The 12,114-nt window shown below is 41.4% G+C and overlaps 1 protein-coding gene across 1 annotated transcript in view; it reads right to left on the bottom strand.

The window, feature by feature from the left end:
- Positions 1-4,989, bottom strand: part of AFF3 (AF4/FMR2 family member 3) — a 266,117-nt gene extending 261,128 nt beyond the window's left edge. Inside the window, 1 exon segment of the mRNA XM_044431098.1 lies at positions 4,937-4,989. Within this exon segment, the coding sequence (XP_044287033.1) occupies positions 4,937-4,989 (53 nt within the window).
- Between the last annotated feature and the right edge of the window lie 7,125 nt (positions 4,990-12,114).

Here is a 12,114-nt window from a genome sequence, read left to right on the forward strand (position 1 = left end):
CTGGCAATGAGGAGCCACATTCAGTAACTAGTCCTTGGAAACTTCCCCATAAAGAATATATTTTTTCCTGATATCAAACAAGGGTCAGTTACTTAATGTTTATCAGAGAGACACAAGAGGGTCTAACCTCTGCCAAGAAGGTTAGAATTTGTAAAAATGAGGCTGGAGGCAAATGTTTTGACAACAAAACTGTAGGTCAGGATAACCATGTACAAAAGTAACTAGATGTTTTCTGCTGTGATATTTTTCTGTTCTAATAATTGCAAAAAGCTGAATGTATACATTCACTGTGTATGATAACTGTAGCAGCTGGTCCTGACTGAAGATAGACTCACTCTCTATTGTTAATGTGCACCTACAATAAAGAGCCTATATATATATTATATGATCAGAATCAGAACAGGGAGGGGAGGTGTTGGCCTCATCACCCATCACTGTCAGAAGTCTGATGAAACAACCTATGAATAACCAATGATTTTGTGTTAAATCACAACCTATGATTTAAACAACCCAGAATTACAAACCAACAGCAGACTTCGGCTTTCTTTCCTGGGCAATCTATTATTGTTAGTCAGGGTCTGTTAACATAACCATGTTCACAGATGACAACAACCCAGAATTCAACAACTCATACATGAACAAGACATTTAAGTGCTGTTGATCCCACTACTTTTTCCTCCTGTCACGTAAGAAGAACATAAAACTGGGTAGGATTCTGTTCAAACTAGGAGTGGCTTGTATAGGCTGGTTGTACTATCCTGGATAAAAACTCATGTGAATACATTCTAATGCTCACTACAGCCAATTGGGATTACAGACAAAAAGGAAGCAATGTAGTAACATTTTAAACCTTCCCACTCCATCTCATACAACCAATTATATAATTACATATCAGAGTCTCTTTGGGTTTACAACATCCTTGATATACATACAGTCTAATATGCATACATTTTTACTCAAAAGTAATCTCTACTGCATTCATTGGGAATTACTCACTAGAAAGCAGGAGGGTTATATTGAATGAAAAGATCTGCAGAATAACTTTTGACTTTCAAGTCCAAGGGTGGTTTTTGTTAATGAGAGGATTATAGCAAGGGACAGTTGGGATGAGAGTTAAGGTGATGGCTGGAGTGTTAGCGTGAAACTGAGGATACCTGGGTTCACATTCTCCTTTATAAAAACTAAGAGAAAATGGAACAACTTTCTTTGTATACTATCCTTAGAAAAGGGTAGAATATCAATTGATCAACAGATCCAGGCTTTGATCCAACCCTTTATTTCATTATTAACTCGAATCCCATTGATTTCCATGGATCTGCTCTAAGGCTGGAGCCAGCCCAAAGATCCAGACCTAAATCATAAGCTAAATTAACTTAGGGGCTTGATCATGGGAAGCTGGGAGTAATGGGAATTTTTTCTGTCTAAATATATGAAGTATTGCACCATTACAACACACATAAGTTTAAGCACTAATTCTATAAAAGCACAAGGGAACATTATAAAATAAAGCTATTTTGGAAAGTATTCAAATCATTTTAAATATATTCCAAAGGCAATAAGGCTTATTCTTGCTGCACGAGTCATTCACAGTGCTATCTTCTTCTTCTTCTTTTTTTAACACAGTGCTATCTTATGTGTATTTACGCAGATGCACATGCCCCTGGAATCAATGGGACTTACTGTCAAGAAAGCATTCCTCACGTTGTATCTTAGGACTACAATCTTATGCTTTCTTACCTGGAAGTAACTCAGTGGAGCTAACTCCTGAATAGACGTGCATCGCACTTTGTTGCCCTGTACCAAAGTGCACATTTTCCTTTTATCTAGGTAATGACAGCAACTGTGCTTTAAAAAAATAAAGATCTAAAATTAGATCTGTGAGGTTTATTTTCGTGAATGAGCACATCCTGGCAGGAATCCTGTAAATTTCAATGACCTGACGGCTCACAATAAAGGGAAGGGAGAGAAAGGGAGGAAGGTCAGAGTCGCACACACATGTATCTCCTGCAGTCACAACAAGCCTGCAGCTCTCTGCTTCTTCGGGCAAATCACTCAGTGCTAAAGTTGTGATGTTTTGACTTCATTTTTTTAGCATGTCCACTTTGGTTATAACTATTTCTTTCATGTGTTCATTCTCAGTAAATTGCTCTTAAAGCCATCGAGAAAGACACTTGTTTTTGACAACATTCTGCTCATGTAATCTCATCAAGCACGATAAGTCCAGTCAATAAGAATAAAAATTTCTTCTGTGTCTCAAAAAACAGAAGTAAGTTTGGAATGTGAATGGCAATTTTAGGCCTTGCCACGTGTATGCCCTGCCAGGCCAAACCAAGTATGTCATGCCATAGACTTTGCTACTCTTGTATAGCATGCATGGTGATTTTCTGCTTGTAAACAGGTAAGACAATTTCCTTAGCTCCAAATAGGGTTCATCGAGTTGATCTATAACCTGATGGGTTAGAATGAAGCTAAAATCATAGAGACGGTGTGGTACAGCAATGTGTGTAAGAAGTCTTAGAGTGAACCTTGAATTTCTTTATGCAGTACTAATAACAGGGATTAAAGACTTTGCCATAAACTCAAAAGGAATGCTTATTTTTTATATAGAGATAGCTTGTCTAGTCATTAGCAGTAAGTGTCCTTAAGATAGCTATTCAGGCAAATACATGCTATTCACATAAGCCTACCAATACCATTTTAGATCAATATAATCAAAAAAACTTGAATTACAGATTGCCATAATATTAAAGCCTGCCTAAGAATGATCAAAACATAATTTCCTGAGAGCATTCCGGCAGTTTCATCACATTAGTATAAAAATTAAATATACCCTATAAATAAAGGGGTTCCCTTGTAAAGCATATTAACTTCCCTTTGTTTGGAGTAGACAAAATAAAGCAACCAAAATATTACCAGCTGCCCCCTGAATGAAAATCTGTAGAATGCTGAGTTTTATAACCGCTTGAGATTTTTTTTTAATGTAGAAATGAATGTTATAGCTCAGCTGTAAATCACGAATTGACATTTATAATTGCAAAACAGGTTTAATCTCAACCATAGTATATCCAGTAAGAAAACTATAATGACAACTTTTACAGGCTGGCAAGTCATTCTGTAGTATATCTGCTCATTAAAATTCTAAGGGTAATGCAGATAGTTCATTTAGCGGCTGTGAAATGCTGAAATCCTACACACTTAAGTATCCATGTAGAATTCTATGGTTTCTTTAACTGGGATGAAAGTCCCATCCCACTGTGTTCAAAGGGGCTTCTTTCCAAAATAGATGTATACAAAACAGTAACCATACCCCTTAAAATCAAGGGTTTAGGATGCAATCCTATACACCTATACAGCATAAACCCCATTATACCCTTTGGAGCTTTCTTCTGAGTACATATTCATAGGATTGTACTGTTAAACCTCCATTGTCTCGGTTTAAAAGAATCAACTTTAGAAGACCTCGCATGGCATTATCACAGCATCTTTTAACAGATAAGAAGATTATTGTCCAACTCATTTTAGTGTACCTTTCACAGAAAGAAACTAGTTACCAAATGCATGATGTACAGACAGAAAGCAGGTCACATGAGGCGTTAAACAAATACACTATATTTACTGGCATAATAGGAGTGTACTGTCTACAGCCAAATGTGACATTGTAACAAGAAAGAAAGGAAGAAAGAAAACTATAAACATTTCCCTGTTCTACCAGACCAATTCATCAACATGCAAATGTGCTGTGCACACAAATTGCTATGCATCAAATATACTAATAGTAACACCTGAACAGCTTCCTTGGAAAGGAAGGAGAAGAGGGCAGAAAATAGACCTGTTATACAGCAGCCAATGGGTGAGTCAAGGTACACGTAATTGGAATTTTAAGCTAACGCACATTGTGCAGAAACATACAAATTAATTCTTTATTTAGACCTGCACATGCACTTACTGTCTTTTGAAAAGGTTAAGCTTTAAAGGCCATAATCAGCAGGAAAACTGGCATGGGGCTGAAGTGGCACCCAGCAGTGGCACAAAGTGCCTGTGATGCACAAGCAACACCCCCCCCCCGCCCACACTGACAAACACTATCTTATTTCTACAACAGTAGAGTGAACAGGAGTAAGGAAATGTGCCATGTGCCAGAAGCATCCGCTGCAACTGCTGGACCCATTCTGGACTTTGGACTGCCAGCACTTCGGACGGTGCTGATGAGGACACAATTCCCACCTGGAGTCATTAATGATATTTCTAGAAATGGTTTCTGACTGGTGCCAGATGCTTCTTGGAAATGCAGCAGTTTCCAGGCACAAGGAAAGTCCAAGGTGAAGAAGGGGCAGGCAGAAGAAGCGAGAAGGGCAATGAAGAATGAAGTAAGAGGCAGCAGGCGGAATGGGTAGCTGGGCTGGCGCAGGGCAGGGCAGAAAGGAAAGACGGTTGCAGAGAAAAGCCTATGACGCGCTGGGAGGAGAAAAAGGAGATGGGGCAGTCCCACTGAAGGAGGCCGTTCAGGAAGAGGTGAGTGGGGACGAGGTTTAGAACCTGCGGGGACCAAAGCGCAAAAATAAAATAAAATAAAATAAAATAAAATAAAATGAGCGAACAGGGAGACATGATGCTGTGGGATGTTGTGCCAGAGATGCCACGGGATGCAGATCCGAGAGAGACAGTTTATAAGAAAGAAGAAGAATGATAATAAATCCATGCATGCGAAAAGACGGAGACAGATTATTGGCGAGGAGAAGAAAGAGAGTCTTCACCCCATAACAACAACAACAGTTTGGTTCAGGATGCGAGGCTTGATTATTCGGGGGGACTCCTTCCCTCCTGCCCTCCTCAGAAACTCTGGGGCAGCTCGAGTGAGATGAGGAGGAAGGACCTGCCGCCGCCCCCCACCCCCATTCCCACCCCCAAGTTTGCAAAGACAGCCTGCCAGCCTCACCAGAGGGAGTCCAGGTCCCATTCCTGCAGAAGAGCCAAGTCAAAGCTGTCCATGGTGAGGTCGAGAAGCAGGAGGAGGAATATGTCAGCGCTGCTCCGCTGCAACCGCGCAGCGGCCAAGGTGCATCTTCGCAGCGCCGCGGGTGGGCGAAAGGCGAGCGGGAGGAGGGGAGGGGGCCTTCGGCGCGTCCCTCCCTCTTCCCCGAGCAGAGACAGCGAGAGCCAGACGCAGCGAGAGCCGCCGAGAAGCGCCCCCCGCCGCCGCCGCCGCGCAGTCGCGCGCCCTCCCCCCACCCGCGCGCGCTCCCGCGCCCGCCCGCCCGCTCAGTGAAGCGCCACCGCTCGCCCGCAGGCGGCGGCTGCTCCTCGGAGCGCCTTTTCTCTCCAGCCAGCGCGTGGCTGGGTGGATGTTGCGTGTGGCTCGCTCCGTGCCGGCGCCCTCGCTGGGAACGCTGCGGCGGAGCAGCGGCCGAAGCGCTCCGCGCCTCCGCCAGCTGGAGCCACGCGGTTCAAGACGGAGAAGCCGCCTCTGCCTGCCGCCCCGCGCGCTTTTGTTCCCTTTGCACGCTTCAGCCCTCGCGGGGTTGTTGTTCGTGCGCGCGCGCGTCCGACCTGTTTTTGTTTGCTCGCTTGGGTTGAGCTGCGGCTGAAGTCCCGCATTCATTTCCGCATGTGTTTAAAACCTGCGCTGATCGCAAAACTTACGCTCGCGGACATTTCCATTCACGGCCGTAAAGAATGCTCAGGAGATCACATCCCTTGTACGATCCGAAAATCAATAGAGCTTACTAGGCCTGTCACGTCGTTTAATATTAGCTATATTTTTCGCACACACGTATACCGTTATGGGAATTATAAGTCAGGAGTGTCACGCAAGCGCCCTTAGTCTTCTGACGTGTTTGCGCAAGGAAAAAGGTACTTGCAGGAGTGCAACAACAGAATTCTGCATGAACAGTGGCCCAACCAGCCGCCCACAGGATCCCACAAGCAGGACAGGAGCGCTGCAACACTCTCGCACCCATGTTCCCCAGCCACTGTGGTGTACATACGCATACTGGAGACAGCACTTAGCTGTCAAAAGCTTTATCTTGCAAGAATGTGTCCAGTCCCCTTTTAAACGCATCTGAATTGGTGGTAACCACTGCATTCTGCATAAGCAGATTTCATAACTTAACTGTGTGCTGTGTGAAGAAGTACTTCCTTTAATTAACTACTAGGTCGGAATGACTTGGATACAATTACTTTCTGGCCACTTCCCTTCCCCTCCCCTCCCCCATCCAACTGTTTCCAGATTTTTATTCGATCCACTTCCACAAAGATGGGTTACCTCCTTAACAATTTGTCCTTTTAAAAATGCACATTGTGTTTTTAAAAGGGAATGAAGCTGGTTCTTGTTCTGAATACACAACAACACCCCCAAAACAAAAGAGTTGATAGCCATTTTTTCATAGCTCAGCCATCCATCTCTCATCCACTTTCCTTAAGCAGTACAGGATGGTAACAACCATTGTAATGTCATAATGTGAGACACACATTTACCAGTGCGTGGGGAAATGGTTGAATCAGGAAATATGCGGCCAGGACAAATTAAAATAACCCCAAGAGCAGCTGTATGAATTTGGGATCAGAAGTCTGATCTGGGTAGTTTATACAGCCCTCTATGGATCAGTGCATCTCACTCTGCCAATTGCACTGGCAGGAAAGATCAGTGAAAATAAAGGCTATATAAACCACAATCCTATTTGTTTAAAAAATATGTTGGAAGATAGCACATCAGAAATCTTACAAAATAAAGATGTGATCCTATACTTGTTTAGACAAAAAATAATCCTACCATTCACAGCATCCCTCAGCCTCCATGGGGACTTTCCCCCCTCTAAACATGCATAGGATTAAACCTTAAGTTACACAGTTAATAAGCTCTCCGACATCCAAGTGTCACAACAAGGCCAGACATCAATATGACCTTCAAAAGCCAAGCCGGCCATTTCAATATGTCAGTAAAAACTACTAACAATGTGATTCCAGGAAGAGGAAATAAAGTCCAAGCAGCTCCTCTTACTTAACTTACTCACATGTTGATTTTATGCACATTTCCAGATATTTCATTTAGAGAAGCACTCCCAAGTATGAGCATAAACATCTTAGCAGTGCTTCAGTTCTGAAAGAATCTCTAAAGACCTTATCTTGACAGTATCATAACAAAAGGATTAACACTTAAATTGATATGCGCTATTTCCATTTACCTTAGTGTGAGCCAGTGTGTTTCTATTCAGCACTGCTAACAAGCATAAATGCAACATAATTTATCAGGCACATTTCATAGTGCACACAGTTTTAAGTAGCTAGTGTCCCTAGCTGTCATGTCTTATCACAATGGAATCTTTCAGTAATGAGTAAAATGAATGCGCATATGGCTTCTTGTATTAGGTTTAACTTGTCATGTGCTTGAGGGTCCTTTTAGGCAACAGAGTCTGTATATCCTTATTTTATTAGTCTCTCGTGTGTTCTACATAATAATAATTCTTACACTATTGTCAGTCTCATTTCCTCCAGAAGTATAAAGGTGCTCCAGGGTCCAGAGAGAACCAGCTCACATCGATATTCAATCCAAAGGGGGAAGAGGCACAAGTCAACACCCATAGCTGCTCTCTGGTGACGCATTATCAGAGCCATGCTATCATATGCAGATGTGAATACTGGAATGGGCTTTTGTGCATGGAAGGAAAAGGCAGCTCTGAGGAGAAGGAACATCTATGAATACAGACTAACACAAACCTTCCTATAGTTAGTGACCTATAGTTAAACAATGCAGGAAATGACTGATGCCCCATTCTTTCCTTCTCTGACAGTAAACATCTAAATATACTGTCGCAAGACAACTGTGGACAACTGTGCACCTTAGCCAGTACGAACGGATGATTCAAAATGTGTTTTACATTGCAGAACTCACGCAGAATTAGACCTATAAATTAGTCCTTTAATGAAAATGTTATATCCTGTCCTTTTGGTCACTTACCACTTTGTTATTTCTGAAAACAAAAAAATACACAGAGGCACAAAATATCCCAATAATCTATTGATTTTGCTGTTGTGGTGTCTTTATATCCCAAACACAAACAATATATGGGAATGCAAAAATGTCTCATGGGTTTTTCCAAGGAAAACTGATCAAGAGAGGCAGTCTAGATATCAGTAGGCTGGGACAAACAATGGGATTTCACTGGGGAACATTTTCTTCACCAAAAAGAGATTTCCCATGGGGGTAGAAAAGTACCTAACAACCCCCAAAACATTAGTTTTTAGTAATAAATGTTATGTTTCCAGAGTTTATGATATTGTTCTCATATTTTGAGTTTAGAACATACATCTTGGGACACCACAGACAGTTTTTATATTGTTATTTCTTGTATTTTAATTTTATGTTGTGAGCCGCCCCGAGGCTTCGGCGAATGGGGCGGCATAGAAATGTTTTAATTAATAAATAAATAAATAAATAAATAAATAAATAAACACATCAAAAGATGACTTGGGGTAGTAAAATGCCCCACAAACATATTTGTGTATATTTTTTACAACCATTGAATGAGGAAAATTAGCCGGAATAGACAGTCCTCAAGAAAGAGCAAAATGGTGAGCTGGCTTTAAATACACGACTAGCTAATTGCCAGTCAAGGTTTGGAATTCAGAGCATCATTGTTTCCTCAGCCTCATTTGTCGAATTGTCCTCACTTATTCCCCATGTTCTCATCTTCCACTGAACCTTCCGCAGCAGGTTGTGCCCCCTTACAGCATTCTCCCTGCCCGCAGCTCTTTTCTCAAAAGAAATGTATATAGCATACACTAAGGGATATAATAGAGTTATTATATCTTCTGAAAAAGTAAAGTGTGCACTTTGGGACAAAGCCAGGTACATATTTGGGTGCATTCTTAAGAAATAAGGACTATGTTTCGCCCTCTTTCAATTGTGATCCAGAATGGAGACTGTTCACTTTGTTGCATAGAACTAAGTAAAAGACAACCGACAGCCAAGCCACTGTCTGCCTAGCTCTGCCCTGGGTTCAGTTTCTTGGCCACCCCATAGTATGATAGCATATTAAGAGTAGGGAATTTGATTCAATAAAGATAACTAAATTAATGAGATAGGCAATGCAGTGCTGCGCTATATTCCTGCATCCTTGGGGAAATGCTCTTCTTCGGGGCTACAGCCAGTCAGAAACAGCAAATGTGTACTGCTCTTCAAGTTCTTGTGTGTTTTCAGTAGAATTATCCCTTCTCCTCCCTATCCCAAATTTCCCCCTCCCCTAGAACCTGAGTCTATTGTAACTAGATAGCAGACGAGTGGCACACAGTTTTGGGGAATGAAACATGGGAAATTGCCTGTTTCCCATTTCTTTTCCTTCATTAAATATGCATGTATAATTTGGGCTACACATGCTTTACTCAGAGCTATTGGAAGCCTGAGCAGGTTGATCCAATCTTCTATTATTTTCCTTTTCCTCAATTCCCCCTTTTTGTGTGGAGGTTTGTTTTTATCTGATCCTTAACACTGCATGTCTCAACAGCTCTCAGATACTGAGAGCTATGTCTGTTAATTCACAGATTCACACAAGCCCTCGTCACAGGTTCCAAATAATGTGAGGGCTTAAAGTGGGGAAGGGAGATAGGATTGGACCTTCCCCAGTGTCACCACGCCACTTGCTGATGCACTGTACTTGTATTCAACTACATGTGAGATGAACAGTCTGCCTGGCTGGAGATTTTTATAAAAAGAAGTCCCCAGCTGTATGGAGTACGCTCCTAGTATTCAGCTGATCATGACCTGAAACTGCTGTGCTTCTCACAGCAACAGTGACAGGTTGGGCTTGGCTTGAAGGGGGCCAGTGCAGGCATCAAGAATAGGCACTTCCAAGCACATGCCAAGGGCACACACCCCAGCAGGAGCTCACTGATAAGACTCCTCATTAACCTGCTTATTCGTCTTCCTTTGATCTAGCCCAAGCAACAATGGTGGTGGTGAGAAGGCGCTGTACATGATACGGGCTACCAGCTTACTAGATTTATGTCTATCAAGCAAACAAGTGGAAGCAACTATGAGAAAAAAAAAGAGGAGTGACAGTGGCAATGGTCAAGAGAGAGCTCAGCTGAAGATATCCTGCCCAATGGTCCTTAGAAACCAGCAGTTGCACTTCATGGGACCGTTAAGGACAAGGCCAGTGTGGATGGCTCCATCCCCACTTTGTGCCTTCACACGTCCACATGAAAAAGGACGACAGCACTTTCCCACTGCATCTTCCTCACTTCCTTCCAGCTTCTCTCTTCAACTGTCATCAGCATTATGCTCCTCCTGAAAGCTTACAGGTTCTTGTCATCCAGTGTTGTTTTTTTCAGTTAATGTAAATTATTAGAATTGCATTGAATTTTAAATGAGAACCAGTGTGGTGTGGTGGTTGGGGAGCAGAAGTGCACTGGGTGACTTTGGGCCAATGTTTTATGTCAGTTTGAAGGATAAAATGGAGTAGAGGTGGACTATCTAAGCCACTTTGGGTTCATTGCAAGTGGAAAAGGGGGTATTTAAATACATTGTAATAATATAATAATAAAGACATTTGTTCATTCCTGCAAAATAATAGAAACTTGTGTCTTCTTCTTGGCCCCATTTGGTTTCCTTTTTCAGATTGGTAGGACTCAGTTAATTCCTATTGAGAGATTTCCTAACTCTCCTAAATAAAACATGCACATCTCTCACATACAGAGGTAACCCACAAAGATGAAGCATTTACTTCTCTGATAAAATAATCTGGTTCCAGAAGCATATTCATGAGGCTTGGGCATGGCAATCCTTTGAAAGGCACCAAGGTGTTTACATTTGCATTCTGCAACATTTTTCTTGTGTGCTTTGTTTGAATAGCCAGGTTAAATGATTCACTACTTAAACCTATGCAAAGGATCCTATTGAAAGGAATTAGGGAAGCCTTACCTAGGGAAAATATAAATAAATCAAATGAAGTGGTATGAAAATTATCCATTTTTATTATGCTAACTACAGAAGGCGATAAGTACTACAATTCAAGTTAGCTCATTTGCCTCTCTTTGTAGTTATGGATAATAAACACAACTGTTTTGTTTGTTTTTTACTTGAGGATGACCATATACAACAGATCGAGTCTAGTTAATTTCTGCTCAGCCAATTAAAATTACTATGCTGGAGTTACACACGTTAATTGCCACAGGTGCTATTCCACTGGATGTAATTAAGGGATTTGGTCACAGAGATGCTTGTTCCATGGAGATTGCTTTGCTGCTTCTCCATTCCTAAGGAAATAAGTGCCCCCACATGCCCTACAATTGTCAAAGAAATTGCTTCTGGGCTATAACTGGGAATATTGTTTTTCTGCAGTTGAGTAGCAACACGGGAGTACAGCACAACAATTACCAGCAGAAATAAGACTAGACTTCTAGTATTATAACTTGCATTATGGAGGCTTTGTATTATTTACCTATTTGGCATTACTATGGACTTTGCTTAAAATTACAGGATAAATTTAATTAAATCTACACACGCATAATTTGTTCTGCTTCCAAAATTAAGGTTTAGAGAACTTAGATCTTTAGCTCATTGAGATCTCACAAGGACTCTGGGCATTATAGGGCAAAGAGGGTGTTTTTAAAAATACTGAAATTGTTGTAGGGGATCAAATAAGTTGTTTAGCCAAAAGAGTTTTTAACAAATAATTGTTAGAAAAGTAATTGCACAATGCAGACCCTACCCAGAAACTTGTTGAAGCTCTGTTGAATCCAACATCAGTATCTGGCACCTTCAACATTTTTTGCAGGCAAATTTGCGCCATCCCACCCCCCAAAACCATATAGAATAAGTTTTTCCCCCATAAAAACTGAGGATTTCAGCATTCTAAATTAATTTTTATGTTTGGGATATGGAACACTTTAAGTATACATGTTATGGCAGATATCCAATTATTGTCTTGTAAAGCAAACCTAGATCTGAGATCTCTCAGGTTAACATTTCAAAATCTTCAGATTGATGTGACTGTATACAACCCAGTATCTTGTCATGGACCACCTTCCTTCCTTGTTTTGCATCTGAACAGGAAAACCAGACCTTAACTATGGTGCTTTCATAGATTGGTGTACATTCTTGATGGTTCTGTCCTACCT

Source organism: Varanus komodoensis, unplaced genomic scaffold (assembly GCF_004798865.1).
Source record: "Varanus komodoensis strain SLA01 unplaced genomic scaffold, ASM479886v1 scaffold1, whole genome shotgun sequence".
In the NCBI taxonomy this organism is placed as follows: domain Eukaryota; kingdom Metazoa; phylum Chordata; class Lepidosauria; order Squamata; family Varanidae; genus Varanus; species Varanus komodoensis.